The sequence below is a fragment of the Rissa tridactyla genome, chromosome 13 (genome assembly GCF_028500815.1).
Source record: "Rissa tridactyla isolate bRisTri1 chromosome 13, bRisTri1.patW.cur.20221130, whole genome shotgun sequence".
In the NCBI taxonomy this organism is placed as follows: Eukaryota; Metazoa; Chordata; class Aves; order Charadriiformes; family Laridae; genus Rissa; species Rissa tridactyla.
In genome coordinates, this window is record NC_071478.1 from 11,327,192 (window position 1) to 11,349,915 (window position 22,724).

At 46.7% G+C, this 22,724-nt stretch overlaps 1 protein-coding gene across 1 annotated transcript; it reads left to right on the forward strand.

Annotated features, from left to right (window-relative positions):
• The first annotated feature begins 854 nt into the window (after nucleotides 1–854).
• Nucleotides 855–22,195, forward strand: GGT5 (gamma-glutamyltransferase 5). The gene is made up of 13 exons (XM_054219866.1): nucleotides 855–873; nucleotides 1,303–1,592; nucleotides 10,386–10,516; nucleotides 12,170–12,259; nucleotides 13,346–13,535; nucleotides 14,107–14,264; nucleotides 14,655–14,804; nucleotides 15,219–15,352; nucleotides 15,933–16,135; nucleotides 16,578–16,669; nucleotides 17,461–17,570; nucleotides 18,710–18,817; nucleotides 19,048–22,195. The coding sequence occupies exons 2-13, from the start codon at nucleotides 1,432–1,434 to the stop codon at nucleotides 19,192–19,194; spliced, it is 1,674 nt and encodes a 557-aa protein (XP_054075841.1). The 5' UTR covers nucleotides 855–873; nucleotides 1,303–1,431; the 3' UTR covers nucleotides 19,195–22,195.
• Nucleotides 22,196–22,724: the final 529 nt, after the last annotated feature.

A 22,724-nucleotide genomic window follows, 5' to 3' on the forward strand; every position in this document is an offset into this window, starting at 1 on the left:
TTTCCCAAAAAACACCAGAGTGATGATTCTTTAAGTGTAATAGAATAATTTGTCAAAAATGAAATGAAGTCATGTAGGGATTGAGAAATTTTACAAGGTCAGCAATGTTTTGCAATGGGGTGAAATGAAGAGTCACGTTAGAGCTGTGGTGGCCTGCTACACATGCCAAGTATAGTCGCCAAATCAGACAGATGTGGAGACCAAGAAATTATTCCCCGGGGACCATAGTTTTATCTTGGACAAACCCATATATTTTTCTTGGGCTGTTCTTGCTTCCCCAGCATAACCTTACGGGAAGATACAACTACAGAAAAAGACAGACTAGTCTATCAAATCCATTTCTTGAGATATGATACATGAAATAGTATTACTTGGCTACGAGATAAAATTTTGTGGGTACAGGCTCAAAGTCTGAAATACAGGTGTAAATTTGCACAGGTGAATTCCCCTTCTCCAAAATCTCGCTGGGAAAGAATCACAGATAACATCTTTTAGAAAGACAGCAGGTAGATGTGGGTCATATCTTTCACTTTTTATGTGCTAGGAGAACTGTATAATGAAGGGGCTCTTAAAGAGCTAACTAGGGCCATTTGCACTGTGTAGCAATTCATGCTGCTCAGCCCTGTTTCGTGCTGCTGTTAGGAATCAGGTCTGGTCTTATTTAGCAGCCCTTCAGTCCAGGGTGCTGTGGTTGCTGACTGGTACAGGCTGGACCCCAGAGCTTTTAGCTTGTAATGTTTTGCAGAAGTGCAGAGGTGTGCTGTTTTATTCAAGGTATTCTGTTTTGCTCATTTGCAGAAGATGTATGGTGCGGACACTGGCAAGATTTAATGATGAAAAAAGTAAAAAAGCAAGAATATAATAAACTATGAGGTAAAGTAAAAGTAAATATGAAGGTTCCAGCTTTGTATTTTGTATGTAGCTTTTACTTCTTTGAGTAGTCTTATGGAAAGAAAATACCCCAAGTTTGCTATGTAGGATTGATGTTGTAATTTTACCAGTGATACACCATGTAGGCTGCCTTTCTTTGGTAATTTGCTTTACGTGGCAAGAATGTCAAGACAGGGAGGCTGTGTGAAGCCGATAAGCAGTGTAGAAATTTCACTTTGAAGTGTTCCAGCAGTGAATGTGTTAAATGTTCTCATCAGAGCCGCTAAAAAAAAAAAAAGGCATATGGTGGACATGCCAGAAAAAGTTTACTTTATAAAAGAGAGTGAAAAGCCTCTCACATGTAAGAGAGCAGGAAAGGAAGAGCACACCATTTCCTTTTTAGCGGCTTTTAAATGTAATTCTCAGTCGCAGGGGGCAGAGCCCACTTCAGTGAGACCTCCTTCCCAAAACTGCCGGGATCTACTTCCACCCTGAGCAAAGCAAGCGCCTTCGCAAAGGAGGAAAAGCCTCCCAGCTGCCTCCAGCGGCGCAGGAATAGACATGTCCACGGGGAAGATCTGTTGTCTGGTGCTGCTGACCCTGGGGGTGCTGGCAGTGGTGGTTGTGCTCGTGGTCATCCTGACTCAACCCAAGTGTGGTCCTCAGCGATACCTGCACGGTGCCGTGGCTGCTGACACCGAGACCTGCTCTGTCATCGGACGGTACGTGCACAGACCTCTCAGTTTTTCAGATTACATGTCGCATATGTCGTGGACTCAGACTGCCAGACAGGTACATGTACTAACTACAGGAGTAAGCTGGGTGTCTGCCCCGTCCCTGCTTCTGGGGCTGAGCAGCAACGCTGCTCCTGGGTGCTCTCCATCGGCAGGGGAGCTGCTCAGAGAGCAGATGGAGCCCTGCCTCTGTGGTTGATGCTTATTTTCGTTATCGAATGTCACACAAATTTGCAGCTCTGCAAATCCATGGCCTTTTGGAAGGTACAAATATTTATAGGATACAAATGCAAGGTTGTTTTTAAGTGGGGAAGGAGGAAATTAACTGCTTACTTCATGGTGGTAAGTCTGTTTGTTAGATAAATGGCTTAGAAATAAATTAAGGAAGAAATGAGATCAGCTAGCAGAGAGCTGCAGCTGGGCTTCAGCAGAGGCAAGGAAGGCAGGCAGGGTAGGGGGGGACTGGGCAGCCCAGCCTTTAGGGTGTGTGCTTCTGGACTAAAGCCTGCAGCAGGTGTGTCTGCTATCAAGAAAGACGTTCTGTATTGTAAAGCAAAGAGCAAATTTAATTGAAATTCAGCCAGGACAGTATAAGTACAAAAGACATACTTAAATCACTTAGAAGGAAACAAACAAAAAAAATTCTTTAGCAGCCCATGTTGTAACACATCAGTTTATCTAACAACTTCTCTCTCAAACATTTTGGCTCTTATGTTATTATTTTACTATTACTGTTACATCAATTCTTAAACACTTGTATACAGGAAAGTAGAAGGATGGAACTTCACAAGCTACATGTGATGCTGAATGCTCCAGCAAAGGATGCTGAAGGTGTGTGCTCTACCTTGTGGATGGAGGAGTGAGATAAGATGTGATGCCATTACACCATGTCACACGTGGTTCTTGCAATGACATGCTGACATGGCGTTTGTGAGTAGTTGGAGAAAATGTACAGCGGCTGCATGTATGTTAAGGAATGAGATGGGTTTTTTTAATGCTAAACTACAAGTTAGTTCTTCAGACGGTAGAAGAAATATCTTTTAAATCAGTATTAGTGGAAATAGAGGAAAATACGTTATTGGACTACCCAAAGAATGCTGGGAAAACCATAGCGCTTGTTTTGCAGCTACTGTAATTTTAAACTTGAAGTAGTGTAGAGTCAGCTGGAAGGTGCTGAAGTGAGAGCCACAGAAATCCATGATCAGGTTGACAACTGAGAGGCTTTGGCTGGCTGGCTACTGTTGCTGCTCAGCCATTAGGCGCTGATGTCCCCACCTGTGAGCTGCCACTTCATTTGCCACTTAACTTCAGCAACAAAGTGAGAGTTGGGCAAAGCCAAGCACAACCCTAACTCCTTCCCAGACACTACCCAGACAGTCAACTGAGTGTTTTTGAGATCACAACAATGCTGTTGACTTCTGCTGTTCAAAAATAATTAAATTCCCCAAATCATGAGACTTAGGAGAGAGGAAACAAGAAGAAATAATTAATCTTTTTCTTACTAAGGAATGTATTTAGGTCTTCAGCCTTCTTCTGCAGTTATGCAAATATTTGCAAATTTTTTACACTGGATGTTTGGACTTGGAATGATGTAAAGAGTTGAGGCATTAGGTGAACAATCATGAATGGCGAGATTCCCAACGGCACAAGAGCTGAGACCTGTACTGCCATTCCCGAGTCCCTGCTGGGCCCTTTGCTACCCGTGCTGCTGCTCTCTCTCTTTGGCCTAACCACTGCCTCACCCCTAGCCCTGTGCCTGCCCCTTCCTCCTGCTATTTGAGCCTGTGCAGTCACTACTTCTGGTCTTCTCAGCCTACCAAGAAAACACCTTCACCCCTGCTCCCAAATTGCTCAGCCTTATGGGCTTTCTTCTGCTCTGATGCTGCCTCCACATCTCAGCCACCTCACTCCTCTCCCGTCTCCTTTGTGCTTGAGGCAGGACATGGCCACCCTCGTTGCTTGTGGTCCAGCCTGGGGAGCACGGAGTACTAAGGATAATAATTTCCTTGTTTTTTCCATGCGTTTTTTTTCGATGAAGCTGTGCTTAGCCTCGGCAGCTCAGGGTTGAAACAGGCTGATTTCTGCTATCATTGCTTAGAAATCACAGGAGAATTAATCTACCAAAACTGGTTAATTCATTGATAATCACACATATATGCATTTTTGCATCTATAAAAATAAGTAAAAAAATGTATATGATCAACATGATCAAATTTTTAATGGTCAGCTTTTGTTTGGGTTTTTTTTCCCCCCAAGCAAACAGCTTGGCCAAATTAGAGTGAATTGTTTGAACTGGAGGCAGACTACATCTTTGGCTTTGTACTTGCACACTGCAAAGCCTCCTAAGAAATTTTCTAAAGGAGTTTGAAAGAAGTAAAATAAGGTAAACAAAAAAATTTCCTCAATCTAATGTTTTGGTAATTGCTGAATGCTTTTAGTGGAAACATACAGAAAAGAAAAGAGCGACTTCCACAGCACCATGTGAAAAAAAATTAGGCTTGGTGGCTTGGGTATGGCAAAGCTACAATCAAATGAAAACCACATGTTGTAATTGAACCTGTCAGCCTGCCTGCCCGCCCCACTGCTGAGAGCAGGAGTCATTGCAACCAGTCCCTACAGGCATATCACAGAGAGATTCAACAGCGCCGGTTTGTCCCTGCTCTCCCCCACTGCTCCCACAGACCCTCTCTCTGCTGGGATCCTGGGCTGCCCCCCCGCAGCAACCCCTTTCATCCTGTAGATCCCCGCTCAGCTCCCAGGAGCCCGTGCTGGGGATGCTCGGAGAACAAGGCTGGGCATGAAATCAGTTGCACTGGTCTGGCACCTAAAGTCTTGGAAGCTAAAAGCAGTACCTAATCTCTGACCTACTTACAAATTTTATCCTTTAATTAAAAAAATCTTGTTTACTTTTTTTTTAAAAAACAAGCAACTCAAACCACATGCTCTGTGAGTTGTCACTGGCAGTAATGAAATTCCTAGGGCATGACATGATACTGTGTCGGTTTAAGATGCTGCTGTTTAAGACAGAATCTTTGTGTGCTCCTAATAGAGCTTTCAATTGAACTTATTGAGAATAACTGAACGCAATGTCTTGCCCGAAGAGCAATCTTGTGTTTTAAGAGGGTTGGTGGGTTGGGGAAAACACCTCAGAGCCCTTGCATTTCTCTCCCTGATAGTTCAGCTGTGAAGGAAAGATCAGTGAAGGGACGATGTAGCTCTATAATTCGTTAGTACAAGCAGGAGATGGGGGACAGATCCACAGCCCCTGTTTGCTGCTCTTTTTCTTCAGTTCTGCTCAGATGTCATCTTCACGCTTGGGTTTTCCAGCTCTGGAGATGGTGTTTGTATATTCTGGGGCTGTGTAAGATTGGACTTTCTGAAATTTTTATGCAACTCTGGCTCCCTGCAGAAAGTGAGCAATCTCAGCAAGCCTCCAGCGTGTCATCATCCTTGTCGCAAGGTCCTGTTCTTGATTTGTTCTTAGCCATCAGTGCCCAATTCTCTGGTGAACGAGGTCAGGTCTTTCACTGCAAATATTTTACTGCTGGATATTGGGGACTGAAAGCAGTATTTTGCAGCCGTGTGGTCCAGACAGAGGCCCCGTGCTGGAAAGAAATTTGGCCCTGAATGAAATGAAACACTTTAATGAAGAGGGGATGGGAGGCTAAGAGTCAGAGAAGTTTTTAACCTAAGGATATGGATTTGGTACCAAAATCCACCTCAGTAATTTGTCCTCATGGAGACGACAGAAGGTGATTGCCCTGACAGCAAGTGGTACCCAAACCCACCTTCACCTCCCACTCTGAACCATTTGTTCCCTCCTGGCAATGGAAGAGGCTTTTGCCATCAACCGTGCAAAAAGCTTTATATTCCCTACCAATGTGCTGTTTGAGTTCTGCCATCCACTGCTCTGCGTCCGTTTGTTTCCCAAATGGCAGAAGCAAGAGGCAGCATAAAGCCAGGGAGAGATTCAGGAAAAGTGCTCCTTCCCAGGGATGGGATTTGTGCAGCGCGGCGAGCTGACCTGACCTGGCCCAGCAGCCACCTCTGATCCCACTTCTCCAGTGTAGCCTAGCATAAACCCTGGGAACTGGCTTTTCCTGAAATGAACACCCATTTGGGGGACAGGGTGGTGGGGAGGGTGAGAATGGTGAGAATTTAACACTCAGAAAATGTCTGTGGTCCTGGGAAGCTCAGTTCTAGGCAGAGAATCCTTTTCAGTGATGGCTCAGCAGCATTTCTGAGGAATGTTGATATCCCAAAGGATTTGCCTTCCCTTCTTCCTGTATTTTAAATTTGGCAACTGGCCCTTTTTTACAGAAACAGCTGTTTCTTTTGCTCTTCATAAATCTTAAGCAGGCAGCTCCTATATAATGGGTGGTCTCCTCCCAGCCCCCAGCTTTCCTTAGCAGAAAAAAGAAAATAATCAATATAATTTAATACCTTAGTCTATACTTCCAGTGTATTTAAAATGGCTTCAGGGCTCCTTGTAGCCCAGAGCAGAACAGCAGACTTGGGCTGCAGCCCCGCACAGCCCATCTTTGCTGTGAGGATTGTGTGAGAAAAGTGCTACCTTTCCTGAGAGGGCAAATCCCTGTTTTGCAGCTGCTGGATCGGGACTTGGTTGTTAACATCCTCTTCTGCTCCTGAACTTTAAGGAAAACCGTTAACGGCCAAACCCTAAAGCTGAAACTGTGTGGCAGGAAGGACATAGGACAAAACATGTTGTTATCAGATCTTGTCAGCTGTAGCACTAAGGTATCTCTAGAGACCTGATAAGGTACCACACTTTGACTGTGGGATCATGTGTCTCTCCAGGGTTTTGCATTATAATTAAGCTAGTTATAGCAGTGACCCGTATAAAGGAAGCGACATAATGGGACAGGGTGTACTCTGCCAGTTTAGCTAGATAGGAAAGACAAAATGGCCCTAAATTCCCCGGGCATCACTTCCAAGGAAGTGGCAGGGCTCTGGCTGAAAGGGGGTGACCCAGGCATGGGAACCTGCGTGCGATATGCCAAGAGCCAGCTCAGAGAGTGGTTTTTTTTGTTGTGTTTCAGTCTGCAGAGGGGCTGGAGGGAAAGCTGTCAAGACTGGGGGCCAGTCTGCAGATAGCATAGAACGGCTGTGGGCCCTGGACCCTGTGCTGATGATAGGGGACGCATATCAGGCCTCCTGGGTAAAACAGCAAAGCAGCACAAAAGAAAACTTAATAACCCTGATGAAGATTTGGTTTTACCTTTGCTGGGTTCAGTTGTTTCTGAGCTTGAGCTAAAAGCCCAACTGTAAGGTTTGCTTTTCCTTAGCTACCACCGTGCCTGTCCTGTGTCATGGGACACCTCTGTGCTGGGGTGCAGGTGAAAAACTTGGCAGGCACATGCAGCCCCACAGAGCCAGGGAAACAACATCACTGTGGTGTGCGAGCCCTCCAAGATGTATTGGTGAGACTTGGGGCTGGGAGTGCTTCTTGACAGGCTGGGAAAAGAGCCAAGATAATGCCTAGTTTGGGGGAGAAATCTCAGTTCCCCTTCCCTCTAACCCCTGCCCTCCAAAGAAGCAACAGACAAAGGACGCTGCTCAGCATCACACAGCCCATTCCATGCTGAGATGGTCTCAGATACCGCACGCTGTGCTAGTGGATGGGAAGCCTTAGCTCTCCATCTTGTGGTGCTCACTGAAAGGCTGCAGGCAACTGGAAAACTCTCCTTCCCTTGAGCAAGAAACAGGTTTGACTATGGGTTGTTAGATGAGGTATTTGCCACCAGAGGTCACAGTGACACCTGCCACCAATATAGACACAGTAGACAGGAATGGAAAAATTCTGGATTATCTGGAAATTCTGTTTTTCTTGTCATCTTGTTTATATTGCAAAAATGTGATTAATGAGGGCTAGTAACCAAGGACAAAGCAAAACACGCTTTGCTTTTCCATGAAAAGGTGTCCCTGTGTTGGCTGCTGGTGTTATCTTTGCTCTATCTTGCATTAACACCAAGGAGTTGCAGCCAAGAATCAGGGGCACACTGTGATAGGCACAGAGCAGGAACAATAAAAACTACCCCTGGCTTTCCTGCCTTCCTGAGGCATGCACAATGTCAGTGTCTTGGGCATGACCCATCTGAAAACTATGGGGTGGACTAGCAGGCTGGAGTAATCAGTGATCATAAATAAAAAAAAACCCAAACCACTTGATTTGCCTCGGCCATGCCAGGCAGGATGCGTCCATCCTGGCAGTGCTGCAGAATTCCTCTCCACTGCCCAGTGAACATCCTCCTCTCATTTGTTCCGTGGTGGTCTCAGGAAATCTGTGTCCCTTTTGCCAATGGCAGTAACAGTCCAGGTCTAACTCCCTGGAGAAGTTTGGAGAAGTTTGCTTTAGCAGTTAGATACATCTTTTCTGCTGAGACTCAGACCTTATTTGTCCTCCCTGATCTCAGTGGGAGCCAAGGGCACAGCTAAAAACTGGAGTTTAGGTGACTGGTGTTATCCTGGCTCCATATCTAACTGGGAGTGTTGGAGGGAGCATGGACAGGGTCATGCTAAGATATTCTCAGGTTTGTGTGCTTTGTGCATGTGGCACTATATTTGCAGTAGTTAAAGGGTACTTAGCCCACAACGTCACTTTTATAAACAAGTACTTGGGAACACTAAAAGATTTTAGCATCATCCAGAAACAGGCCATCTAGGTGTACAAATATTAAATTAATAAATTGGTTAACTGTGGTCACCCTTTAGAGCATGCTAAGCTAATGCAGTTCCAGTGCAGAGCATGCTGGCTTGGTGCAGGTCAGTGATGGTGGTGGAACAGCTCATCTTTTGGAGCAGGTAGACAACTATCACCAGGTGACACAAGAAGGGACGGGTTCTTTGTCAGGGAGTGCTCCTCTGGGCACAAGTGTTTCTGGGGATGTGGTGAGGGGTGTATGGCACTGGCTTCAGAAGGAGAGTGGCAGAAGGGTCCCTGGACAAGAAGTAGTGCAAGATGTGCAACCACTTATGCAACCGTGAATGTGGCTGGGAAGTTCGGTGAGGATCTGGTGCTTTTGGGGCTTTGGGAAAATGACAGAAATGTGGCTGATTTACCATGTTAAGGCCTTAATGCATTGCGTTGAAATGGATACACTACAATCTCTAAGTTTCTTCATAAAGTTGTTTTTCAGTGCAAGTTATCTCAGAACCATGGTTTTCCCTGGCACCAGGCTTTGTACATGTGCTACCCCACAGCCTACAGTCCAGGGGCTCCGAGGAGCACTGTCCAGGCCAGTGTAGTGGTCCTTCCCCCCTCCTTCCCCAAATTTCTAACATGCTTCCTGGGCCTTCTGCAGGGGTAACTCAGTTTCTCACGAAGGCCTCGTGTCCTTCCCTTCTATTGTTAGCAATTAAAAATCTTCAGCTTCAGAAAACCACCACCCAGGGAGCTTGGTGTGGTAAGAGTCTTACTCCTGCTGCAAGGAGCTGAACGGGCGAGCCTGAGCCTCAGACCCCATTTTCAGAGCTACAGCCAGGGACCAGCTTGCAGCTAGAAGGCTAAACGCCATGTACACCCCAAATAGAAAGCCCGGTGGTTCCCTACCGTTTCTTTTCTACGCGCATGTCCACATGCCATTTCCTTACAGGCAGTGGTTCCAAAGGCACTTAGAGAAACAAAGGAAAGCCACAATCAGTGTGTGCTGGCAGCATCCTGTTCCCAGCCCCAGCAGGTTCCAGCCACATCAATGGATGTAAAATAAACAGCAGCCCCTATATGTGCTCTCTGTTCCTGTTGCAGCTTCTGGGAGGAGCTGCACTCCAATTAATTACAACTATTCTGCATTCCCTTCTGGCTTTGCCTTATCTAAGCAGTAGCACAACCCAAACAGTCAGAAACTTTCCTAGGAAATACCAGTGCTGGGTACTCGCAGGCTGTGCAAGGAAAGCCCACCCCAACACGTTTCCACTGCAAGGAAAAGATTTGGTTTACAGCTGTGCTTGAGGGAAGCATTTGTTGAGACACGTTTCTCTAGACAAAACTCATTGCTGCCAACTGCATGAGACTACCTTAATGCCTGTGCGTTCTTTGGTGTGGCTGTGCCTAGGTAGAAACAGTTGAGGGTTTTTTTTCCCTGTTTTTTTTTTTTCTTTTTTTTTTTTTTTGCCTTTGGAGATACAGGGAGGGGGTGGGATTTTCACACTAATATCACACATGCCCAGGAAGGCACATTGTAGGAACAATGCATTAAGGCCTGAATTTTGTGCTAATTGACATGTTAAATCTCAGGGGGTTGCTTCATATGAATCCATTGTTCCTGCTTCAGTGCCCCTGTCCTGTTGACCAGCATATGCCTTTTTATTGGGAATAGTAGGTGGGGAGCTAGAAATCATTTGTTTGGCTCCCAGCATGTGGAAAGCTCTCTCCTCTGCTGGGAGCTTCCTCCTGCACGTCTGGGAGCCCTTGCTGTCCCTTTTTGTCAACAGCATTTGTGGGCAGCTGCAGTTCGCTCTGTCCCATCACTCTTTGCCCAGAGGAAGACCAGCCTTTCACAGGTTGGGCCCCTGGCGGCTCTTCCCTCCTGCAAACTCTCTCTTTCTTCCCACGAATCTTCTTCTTTCTCGCTCCCACAAAGGAAGGCGCCTTTCTGTGCCCTCACCCCCCACATTGCTGCCAATAGCTTCCTCCGACTACTAGCTGCTCTTGTCAAGCCGGGGCTGCCTTGCAAGAGCTCCAGGGAGACATTTTCCTACGGATCCTCCATTCCATCATCCCGGGATTTTAACATTGTCTTTTTTCCTCCATTTCAACCACAGGGACATCCTGAAAAGCGGAGGCACAGCTGTGGATGCTGCCATCGCTGGCTTGATCTGCACCTCGGTGATGAACCCTCAGAGTTCAGGCCTGGGTGGTGGGGTTGTATTTACCATCTATAACGCCAGCACAGGTATGGGCCAGCCCTCGCCTTTCCATGGTGCCCTGCCTCCGTGCAGACACCCAGCTGCTGTGGAGAAGTCAGAATCCTTCATGTTGTCTGAAAGCAATTGTTTGAATATAAAAGCTGCATCCTCTGCTCACAAACCATACTTTTGCTCTTAACCCAAAGCATCCATTACAGAGAGGGCATCTTTTCACAGCAAGAACATGGCAGGGGGGAAGGAGCTTTGGATTTAAAATGAACTGACTTTGCCTCTCCTTCACCCTCCAAAGCAATCCCAAATTGTATTTCCAAGCCACATAGCTGCCAGTGCAGCAAGGTGTGAGCGGTGCTGTCTGAGCTGCTGCTGGGCTGCCGTGGAGGCCGAGGGGAGTGGAGAGAGGCGCCTGTGCTGGCAATGAGTGCAGCAATGTGGGGCAGGTGCTGGCTCAGCTGAGCCTTTGGGCTGGGGCTGCAGGGGCTCATCCTGCACCAGCAGCTCAGGCAGTGCCTGCCAACATGGGGGCTGCGTCGCACGCTGCCCTCGCTGGCGTGGGGAGCACTCCCCAAAGCAGCAGTGACACTTCTTCACTGTAGGAATCTAAATCTAGCAATGTGCAGGGCCTGCCGGGAAGCCTTTCTGTGTTTGGTTTAACCCCCTAGTGTTGTGTTCTTGCTTCTATGTTTTTAGCATTGTTTTCTTTTGACTGCCTTGGCTCCCAAAAGCCCCCAGAGCTTATAGATCTAAATAGTAAAAACAACAAAGAACACAATAACAATACTGTAGTCTTAAAAACCCTGCCAAGTAGTCTTACAGGGTTACGAGTCCCTGGAAGTGCTTGGGTGTATCTTATGCAATAGCATGATTTGGCAAAACACCTATATTTTTTCTTTTTTTCCCTTTTGGCAGAGCCATGTAACTTTGTCTCCTCTTAACAGTCCTCTTCTGCTACCTGAATTACCCTCTTCACAGAGCCGCACATGGCCATGCACGGCTCGGGTGCTTGGTACACTCGGTAGCACTGGGGGCTCCTGCAGCTGGCTCTGTGGCCTGGGACAGGAAAAGATAACTACAAGGCAGAGGTGGTGAAATAACAGGGTAGACCTGAAATACGAGTATATAGAAGTGGGGGGTTTTGTTTGTGGTTTTTTGTTTGGTTTTTTTTTTCCTTTCAAGCTTATTGATACATAGAAAATCTTTCAGTATGAGCATTCTGCTTACAAACATGATGGACATGCCCCACCGTCACTTGGAAAATGGCCCACCACGGAGCATGAGGCTCATGTTATGTCTCTGACACGTCCCACCTGTAGAGGAAGTGCAGGAACCTGCAAATCAGATGTGAAGCAGCAGTCCCAGCCCATGTCCCAGGCCCAGGAGCCCTGGGGGGGATGACATTAACTGGCTGGAGACAGGCCCTGGCCTTGTCCCTGTACCTTCATTGCCTCTAGGTAGGCACTGCTTGGTCTGCTCTAAATAAATGCATGGGAGCAAACAACAATGTGTGCCGACTGCAGCCTGACCCTGCGAGTGTGCTTGACACATGTGGCACTTCAGGGTAGTTCAGCACGGTGCCCCGGGCTCTGGGCTTGCAGCCCGTGCCATGCTCACGGCTGGCTGACGTGTGATGTTCACCTGCTTCAGGAAGACAATGTTATGCATTTCCCTCTTCTCCTTTCTAGGAACAGTCGAGGTGATCAATGCCCGCGAGACAGTCCCACAAGTGTTTCCACATGATTTGTTGTCTGGCTGTGATGGTGGTTTCCCCATTGGTAAGGACACAGACCGAACCATGAGGGCATGCAGTGCACAAAGCTCAGGGTGGGGGAACCTTGCTGACTTTATCTGAAGTTCTGTTGAAATGCTAGTGCTCTTTCTGGATTGATTTTTGCAAAAGTAAAAAAAAAAACCCAAACAAACTAGATGTGTAAAATTCCTGTTTTGTAGTAACGTTGGCAACCTGACCATTGAGGGGGTGGGGAGCAGAGCATGTAATTTCTCTTCATAGGAAGTCTGCAGTTCAAGACCAGATTTCCCAAAGCACTTATTTCCCGGCAGTTCTTACAGAGAAAAATAAGGTCAATAGCTACTCAGACTTTCTGGAAACAAAAGAACTCAATCTAGTACGCTTGCCTGTTACATTAGGAAAGCAACCTGGCAGCATCAGTTGAGTTGCTGGGCTCCAGCTTAGCTCAGCTCAGCTACCACCTTGCTCCCGTCTGAGGAGGCTCCATGTGCATTTGCTGTTACCGTTTTGGCAGCAGGGACTTCACTTTAGCAGCACATCTTGGATCTCTCCACATTTCTTGCTGCACTCATTCTACCTCCCTAGCACATTTTCTCTTGGGGAGTGTGCTAGTTCCTGGAGGAGATGTTCTTATCCTTGGAAGAAGAGCCTGAAAAGCAATCAGGACCAATTCTGGTTGGAACGGACAGTTGAAGGTCTCTGCTCCAACTCTTGCTCAAAGCAGTGATGTGAGAGTTAGCTCAGGCTTGTCCTGCCACATTTTTGAGCTTCTCCAAGGATAGAGAGTTTCACAGCTTTACTTGTTCTAGTGTTTGACCAGGCTCCGCATGAGTGCTTCTTCTCTTATGTACGGCTGTCAACTTGCTGCAACATGTGCCTGTTGCCTTTTGTGCTTTCACCGTGCACTTCTGAGTCTGGCTCCAGCTTCTCTATACCCCTTCTATTAGGTAGTAGAAGAAATACATAATAGAAAAGGGAAATAAAAAAGCTAAGCTTGCTTTTAGAAGCCTTAGTCCTGCCTCCAGAAATGCACACTTCCACTGGAGGGCTTTCAGAGAGGTGAAGCAGGCCAATGACTTAGGGGGTATGACACTGCTGTTCTGCTCTTCAGGTTCCCGCTGGATTGCTGTACCAGGAGAACTTCGTGGGTATGAAGAAGCCCATAAGAGATATGGCCGCTTACCATGGAAAGCCCTGTTTGAACCAACCATCAAGCTCCTTTCAGAGCCACTTGCCATTTCCCCAGTTATGGACAAAATGATCCATCACCCAATCTTTCCCAAGTCAGGAAAAACCCTGTGGTAAGACCCATAAATTAAATTGCAGTGTGAGGACTCCTGTTCCCTTAGCTGCAGACTGTTCCTCTGACATGCTGACATGGAGCGCAGGCTGCTACTGCGGCTTCTGTTCAGTAAATACTTGCTATGGAGAGGGAAAGAATAACAGAAGTATTTTTTAGATTCTTTTTTCTGTCAGCAACATATTTTTTTTTGTAATTTAAAGTGGCTTGGCACAGCAAAACTGTCTGCTAAGCATATATGCTCATGAGGAGGAGCTGGCTGTACGTGGCCTGCCTCTGTCTGTGTGGAAATCGTCCCCTGACAGCAGAAACTCGTTTGGAGGAACCCCACAGACCTGAGCCAGGGTCAAAGTGTTAGGTCCCATGGGGGAGACTTTTTCTTAGTAAAGAGTGCCTGGTGCTGTGGGTAGCAATTGGCTAAGAAAAACTTTTCTCCATGTAGGCTGCAGTATAGCACCACTCAGAAAGTATACAACATGTGTAAACCAAATCAGCTTGGGGTAGGAAAAGAGCTTGGAACTGGGTACAGAATAAGCACATGTTGTAAACTGATGGATGTTCTTCTTTATCAGCCCGCTGATATGTGATGGTCAAAGGTTTTTGAAGCATGGAGAGACCTTCAGGTGGCCAGCACTGCAGCGAACACTGAGAGCCGTAGCAGAAAACGGAGCTACAGCGTTTTATGAGGGACAAATAGGAGAGGCCCTGGTGGAGGACATTAGGAAGGCTGGTAAGTAACAGCTATAGTTAATACTAATAGACAGGCCTTTTCCCAGCTATTGGCTAACAGTGAGTCAGTACCAGGGGAAAGCCAGCATATTCCATTTGCATGCCACTTGGGACTATACCTGGCATGGGAAGAGGCGCCACCTTTCCCCAGCTCTTGTAAGTCAGGCCCAGAAGCAGGGTTGAGAGCCACCTACTGCTCTGGCATTCACCCATAGTGCTCATGCACTGGCCTCTCCAGCTCCCCTAGGCTTTGTGATGTCCTGGGGTTTGGCAGTAGATGACATTGCTGTGCTTGGTGGAAGAAATTCAGAGAATTACAAGGATGGCTCTGTCCACACCTCGTAGAAGTTTATGTGCTAATGCCAACTACTCGTCTGGTTTTCTGTTGAAGGGTCCAATATCTCACTGGAGGACCTTCGGGCATACAAAGCAGAGGTGTCCTCAGCTCTGAACGTTACGCTGAACAATCACACCACAGTGTTTTCTCCTGGACCACCCATGGGAGGTGCTGTGCTCATGTTCATCCTCAAGATATTAGAAGGTAAACTCCTGAGGGAAAAGGGGCAGCGAGAGCTTTGCAAAGAGTGTTGCTCTAGAGCAGTAGAAAAGTAATGGGCAGAAATGGAGGTGGCGAGCCACAATGGGCACCAAAGCAGCAGTGTGACCATGCTATGCAGCAGGATGATGAACTGGCTCGTTTTTACAGTGGATCAGCATTGCCATAGCTGCTGCAAAGGCCAGAGGCTACACGATTTTTCCAAGGCTTCAAGAGGATTTGAAGTCACGGCAGAAATTATTACTTGATTGTTTCTGTGCCCACATCCTGCTAAAGCATAGGGGGAACTTGATAAGAACTGGGATGGGAAAAGGAGTTTCCTTTCAACTGTTTTTTTACAATTCTTGAAACAACATTTCCTTGGGTCTATTAAAAAAATTATTTTATCCTGCTCTGTAGAGTATAAACTCCATGAAGCATCATTGGAGACACCCAAGGATAAAGTGGAAGCCTACCATCACATTGCAGAGGCCCTGAAGTTTGGCAATATGCTGAAGCCCCTTATGAGTGACCCAGCCTTCTCCAAAGCGCAGGTGAGCTGGCATGGTGCATAAGGGCAGCCACAGACACCCCCAGCATTGGCAGGTTCTACACTGCTGCTTAGCAGAGAGGAAGCAGGGAAGCCTATTTCCTGCTTTTTTTTTTTTTAAACCTGCATTGTCACCGACTCATTTTAACCTATGTGCTAAGCCCTCAAGCAGGCTACCCTAGCGCCCAGACTATCCTGCCTGCCAGCACAATGCTACAGTACCAAACGATGCTTTGACACCCTCCTGCTTTGCAGCCACGGAAGGAAAGAAAATACTTAGAACTGACAGTAAAGAGCAATGCTGCTCAGCTGGCCAAGGCAGAGGCAGGATTAGGTCATTTACTTTGTCTGCAGTAACAGATAATGCACACGCGCATGCTCTTGCCAACGCTGAAGTGCCTGAGTACTGAGCTTGTTTCATTTTCTGTGGTGAGCCTGGGGATCCAGGCTGGGGCTGAATACTGCCAGTGCAGGTCCCCAGGCTCTGAGCACTGGGGCTGAATCCCCCCAGGCTTCCTTGTGCCCACAGAAAGCCATGCCTGTGTTTTGGTGACACGAGCTCAGTGTCCTTGCTGTGATTGCAGGTGACAGTGGGGACCATGCTGTCTGACAAAATTGCTGAGCTTGTTAGACAACGAATAGATGCCCGTGGTGACCATCCACTCAACCATTACAACTTGTTGGACTCCATCTACAACCAGCGATACAAAAGTATGGGCACAAGCCACATCTCTGTGCTCGCTGCAGATGGCAGTGCTGTGTCCGCCACCAGCACCATCAACTTCCCGTGAGTAGCCAAGGGGTTGGTAATTGAGTCACACAGCTCATGTATCAGGTTCACAGTGTACCTGCAAGGGCTGTTTACCAGGAATGCAAAACCCTTGAGCCTCACTGATTTAGGCAGTCTCTTATTGATGAATGCCTTTGTCATGTGACAGCAAAGGTCTTGGTGCATCAGCTCAGAAGAACATCACATCTCACAAAGATGTAACAACTTGCTGAGCTCTGCTGAGTTTCTATGGGTTGGACAAATCTCCACATGCCCCACTAACAGGGAGCAGACCTCTGGCTCCAGCGCAGCAGCACAAAGACCTTTTGGACACCCTGTCTGGGGCAGTTGCAGGCTGGGAGGAGACAGAGGTAACCCACCGGGTGCCATGTTCAGTTAATGTCATCCACAACAGGAGAGCACTGGGCACTGAAAGGCTACTTTTTCCCCCCCCCTGCAGGTTTGGCTCCTTTGTGTATTCTAACCAAACCGGGATCATTTTAAATAACGAACTCGCTGATTTCTGCATAGCAAACAGAAGCATTAAACCAGGTGAGTATTCTCACCCTCAAAATAAAACATAGGGCCAGGCGGGGGATATGCAGGGACTCTCTGCAAACTGCAGGTACTCTTCCCTTTGCTAGGTCTGGATGAGAGCAAGTTTGTTTTAGACTAACAGACTAACAGAGGATAAAGCCCTGTAGCGTGTCTTGTCTACTCACATATGCCCTTACATGGAAACATGGGAGTTTTGGTTTCTGACCAGGGAAAATGGAGATTAAAAAAAAAAAAAAAAAGCGGAAGCTGCTTGATAGGGAGGAGGGGGATGATGCAAAGAAACTACTGCTAAGACAAGCTTTTTTTGGATCATCTATGAAAAAGTATATAGTTGCTGCACAATCACTAATGCAATAGGCTTACACTGAATTCTATAACACAGCGGTGTTGATGCAGAGACATTGCTCTGTGAAATAAGCTATCCCTGATGCAATCTCCCTTGGGTCTGCTGTGAGAGAGGCCATCAGTACTGCGATGGCAGGATTGCTGCTAGTGATTCCTCAGCTGGGTTGAAAGAGCTGCAGCAAGTCCTGAATGCTTGTAGGATGCTCTGCACCAAGAGATGCTTCCTATTTAGCCTGTGCCATTAAGGTCCAGTTTCTTGTGAGATGGGGTCTCAGCACAAGGAAGGTAGTTTTTCTTAAAGACTTGAGCTTCTTGAGGAATAAGCAGAAGCTTAGTTTTCCATGGGGAATGCAAGAAGGGTGGGGTAGATAAACTTAGGTGTCCCTCCAACTCCCTTAAGAGCCACATGGGAAGGATAATACTCTCTGCCTCTGCTCTAGGAGAGAAGCCTCCCTCAGCAATGGTGCCTTCCATTCTCACCTCCAAGACAGGAGACATGCTGGTGATCGGAGGAGCGGGTGGGGCCTGGATTATCAGTGCTACTGCTATGGTGAGTGAACAGGAACCGCACAGTAACGCCTTCCACCGAGCAAGGGGAGCACAGAGCACACACTGTCCTGAACAAAAGGAATTACTTTGCCGCTGCTAGCATTGCTATAGGGATGGCAGCAGTGAAGAGGGCTTGCTGCAGACTGAGTCTGTCCTCACCGTCTTACCTCTAACATTTCTGTGGCAAGGACAGGGGGTAGCTTCATCTCTGCTGTTGAATTGCACTTCCACCAGGAGGGACCAGGAATGGAGGAGGTGGGAGAACCCACAGCAGTCACTGGTTCTTTCAGCCCTCCCGAATTTCCAGCCATGGTCAGTGCCACCTGTTCTTTCTACTCAGCTCTCCTCAGGTCTTGACTCCTTCTTGCTTTGTTTTATTTGCAATTTAGTCACGAAAGGCTGCAGGTTGGAGGCCAGAGCAAGTGCCAGATGCCTCGCTCAATTCTTTTTTGAAAGAGAAAAAGTTAGAATAATTAAATAGCAAGTTGAGGAAGTTATTAGGAAGAGAGGCATTGCCCAAAACCTTGGGCCCCCAAAAATAAACTGATAAGCTATGTGATAGAACAAACAAGAAAAACAGAAAAACACCACCACACGTATGCACAGTAATGAAAAAGAACTTGCTGAAGCACAAAGTCTAACAAACATCTTGTTCAGCAATGAAATAAAAGCAGATAAGGCCACAAGAGGAAAAAGATAAAAGATTTCTTTTTATTTTTTTTTTTCATCTTTCTTCAACTGAAGAGAAGCATGGGAAGGAGTCCATGCTAGGACCCGATCTAAAAACAAAAGGAACAACCATCAATAGAAAGATACAAGATCCATCAGTAACTACTGAATTCAATGACGCCGCTTTAGCTCAGGGAAAACATTAGGCGAAGTATCATTGTGTGCTCACCCTGTTCTTACGCTTACCCTGAGCATCTGCTGTTGGTCACCATGAGGACGGGAGACGAGGTAGTAGGACTTCCAGTCTGACTCAGTGCAGCCTTTCTACAGCCCACATTTGCACCATCCTCCAGGCAGGATTTGCAGTAGAGCTGGTCTGCCTTTACCAGTGCAGAGGATGGCAGCATGTGACCCGGGTTCTTAGTCAGTATCTCCAGACGGACAGTCATTAAGGGATTTGTTTCATTCCAGGCGATTATAAACAAGCTGTGGTTTGGCTACGACTTGGAACATGCTATTTCAGCTCCCATCATGCATACTGACGGTGACAATATCATGTTTGAGGATCATTTCAGTGAGGTGAGTGGCCTCGCTTGGCTCTTACTGTTTTCTCCTTTTGGTGAGAAGGAAATTGCTTCTGTAACTCTCCTGAATAATCTGTATTTTTCTTTTAGCTAACCTCCTTCTTGCTTAAATCTCACTTTCTTAACCTGACCCCACATCCACATCCTTCATTTTCACACCTGGCAATGCTAAGACCTCAGGCCCTTGCCCCATTCACTCCATTTCCTCTTCTCTCCCCCCTACAGGAGGTTAGGCACAGCCTGCTGGGAAGAGGACATAAAGAAAAGAAACCTACGTTTGCAATGAATGTTGTGCAGGGAATTTCCAAGGAAGGAAAATGCATCTCTGCTTACTCTGATAAAAGGAAGCTGGGGAAGTCAGCTGGATATTAGCATGACATGCCATCACAACACCAGAGGAGATAACTAGATCAGAACATGCTTTGGCTTGGACATGGCAATATTGCCTGTTCCCATCAGGATGCCTCCTAGAGCACGGGCAAAACTTGCGAAGTCACCCTCAGGCAATAAAAGGACAGGTCAGCCAGCCTTGTTTAAAGCTATACCCTTCATTACTTATGCGACATATGGAAAAAACATATTTCTTGAGCATGTCAGCTATTCAGGATAAGACAATACAAAGTGGGAAAGGAAAATTGGTCCAAAACCCACCATGAAATGACCCAGCTGTTATCTTCCATTCTTGCTTGAGAGTCTCAGCTAAGAGCGGAATTGGTTCTTTTCTGTGTCTGTTGCCACAATAAGCTTATTATTACTGGGGCTCAGCAATGCGAAATAAGGAACTATTTTGGTTATGAGGATTACAAGGACCTGTAGGGTCAGCATTTTAAAATCTTAAGCATCCAGGCTTAGAGGGTGGGTTTGAAAAGGGAAGGGAGCAAAACTCCACACTCTCCCTCTTGTTTTTCCCATCCAAAGAAGCCCTTCTTTTCCCAAAAGTGGCAGATGACAGCAGCGCATCATAGCACAAGTCTGCTGCCCTACTACCCTCTGCCTTGGGGATGCAGAAGACCCCACAAGCTCAGAGTAACTGTGCCGAAGCTTCCTTGAACCCTGCACACAGGTGACTTTGAGAATAAGCCTCCCATGGAGCAATGTGAATTCCCTGCTCCTGGGACGGACAGGCTTCAGCTTAGTTCCCCAGGTGCATCTCTCCCTGTGGCGAGAGGAGTCCCAATCTATGCCAGTTCTCCTTCCTCAATGCCAGCAGAAGATAAGTCATTTGGGGAGGCAGGTGAGGATTGCGGTGGAAGACGTGTTGGTTTTGGAAGCTTTATAAACTTTCTTCAAAAAGCAAAGGATCAGAAGGCTTCATTTGTAGCCATGAGCTCAGCCTGGCCACGCAAACACCAGGACTGCAGAGACGTGATGCAGCACTATCAGGCATTAGCAGAATACTTTCCTCCTATAGCTTAAGAACATGCTCCAACTCCCTGTTTACCACAGTTCGTCTCTAGTGTTCCCTTAAGATCACAAGGAGGAAACTGTAGGACTACTTAAGAACTAGCACAGAGAGAGAAAACTTCTGGAGGAGAGACCTGAACTCATGCACCTGGACACAAAAGGTCTTTTTTAGTTATGCCATAACCTTGCCCTGCTCAAAATAGCCAGGAGAATCAAACATTCAGAAAAAAAAGAACCCAACCCAAACAACGAAACCCCCAAAGCTCCTCTTAAACACCCAAGGGCAAGTTCCCACGATCCCCAACGACTCCATTTTCTGAAAGCTTTTGAGCTGCACTTCCCTATGGGCACAGACAGTATTGTGTGTTTCTGAAAGCAAAGCCAAACCAGAGCAAGGCGCTATCTGAGCCCTCCCCCTCGCATGTTAGTTCATAGCGCACACACAGCCCATGGTACTCTCAGTACACAAATAAAATCCCTCTGTAAACACCATAACAAGTATTTGAGCACACACTATTAAAAAACAAACCAAAACAAGGCCATCCACACACACCCTTGCAAACAAGGCCAGATAGGCTTTAAGTCTACGTTCTTACCCAGGAAGTCTGTCCAATAAAGCCATCAGCTTGTTAAAATCTCAGCCTTCACTTGCGTTTTAATGATGGTCTGAGTGAAGCTGACTAGAGCCAGACATATGTTTTCATTCAGAAATTGTACACTAAGGACTGTAGTATGACCGCAGCTGTATCAGAGCTTAATGAAAAAGTATTTCTAAGTTACCGGATCGTAACCGCAAGCACTTAATCATGTATCTGGAAGACAAGTTACTTACGTATAGAGCCAGCTCCGTGCACTTCCTCATCCAAATGGCACTTATCTTAGATCACCTAGTTCAGGAAGGACTACTGTTTTCTCCATCAGAGCTGCTTACTCATTACAGTACTGCCGAATGTGAACAGAGACAGGGAATAGGCCTAAAGTTTGATGGAGGGCAGTATTTATGTTCATTTGGAAGGAGTTAGACTGGGGTTTTTTGGTAGTCATATTCAATCTACATCATTTGCTGAAGTTTTCTACTTTCATTAACTCCTGTACCTCAGCTACCAGTTCCTGGGTGCATTGGTTCTAGTGTCAGAAGTAACACCCCAACCACAGAGTTGTCACAGGGGAAGCACTTATGGGCACCAGACACCGTCTGTGGCTCACATTTCAGGACCAGACGGACTAACTAGACCGGATGCTGGCTTTAGCAAGATCTGTAGTTATTTCTAGCAAGCCCAACTGAGCTTCGAGAAGCAACCGCAAATGGCACTGGCTGGAGACAGGGAGAGCAGTTCTTGCTTCCCTGTTAGGCTTCAGGGCACCCTTCAGCAGCACCCTGGGCCATACTCTATCATGTGTCGCTATCAGAAAAACCGAGTCACCAAGCCTCAAATTACCTTCACTTCTGACATACCCTAGGGTAAAGCACACCTCAGTAATCCACTCTATCACCTTTCCAGTGCAGTAGTATCACAGCTACTTCCCACCACGAAGACACGGGAGTATTATCTGTAGTGCAGCGCTCACTGCAATTTAACAGCTTTGCTACTAACATTGAAACTGAGCCAATTAAGCAGTTTTAAAGCCCCTCACAGCTTTAATTTGCGAGACAGAAAGAAATCAGAGTGCAGATCTCTCACTATGGGAGAGACTTCGAGTCCTGTAGGCCTCACTAGCAAAACATCTGGTGAAGCGGAGGTGTTGTACCTCCCGTAGCTCCTCTGCGCTTGCCCTGAGAGCTCCTCACCACTGCTGAAATTTGCTTGTGTCAAGACCTTCCAGTTTTGTCCCTCCCCATTCATGCTCAGGCCAACAGGAGAGTATTATTTTTGTACTTTTGGACTTTTAAAGCATCACTGTACAGAGTCTGCTCTATTTTCTAATGAAATCTTTAAATTATATTTTTAATAAAGTGTTTTTAAACCTGTCTGGGAATTTCTCCTCTGAAACCGTTGCCTAGCCTAACACACAAGCAGTTGTTTGAGAGAGGACTTTAATGCAGGTGTTTCCAGCAATAACAGTTATTCGTTCTGGAGACTTAATACACCACTGGAGAAGCTGAAGAACTGTGCGGACGACTGCATGTGCCACTTGTCCCTCACAGCTTGGTTGTGGCACTTCCCTGTAGCCCTTCCAGAGGATGGACAGTTGACGGATGAAAATTGTGGTAACATTAGACTGAAGAATGGGGGAAAGAGAACTCCCCAGTTCATGGTCTGGATTGCCTTTTAACAGTACTGCTCCCTTTCACATCATCTGGAATCGATCATGGCAACAAGTCGCGTTCTCTGTACCCTGCCTTGTGTCCGGCAGCTAACCGCTCAGACATCACGTCCCTACTCAGAAGCAGAGGGGGGAGGTGGCTGCATTCAAAGGGGTGGGAGAGGAGCAGGAAGAAGTCTTTTCTTGTGGCTGAAACACTCAGACAAGCTGAATGGCCTGCAGGATACAATTTA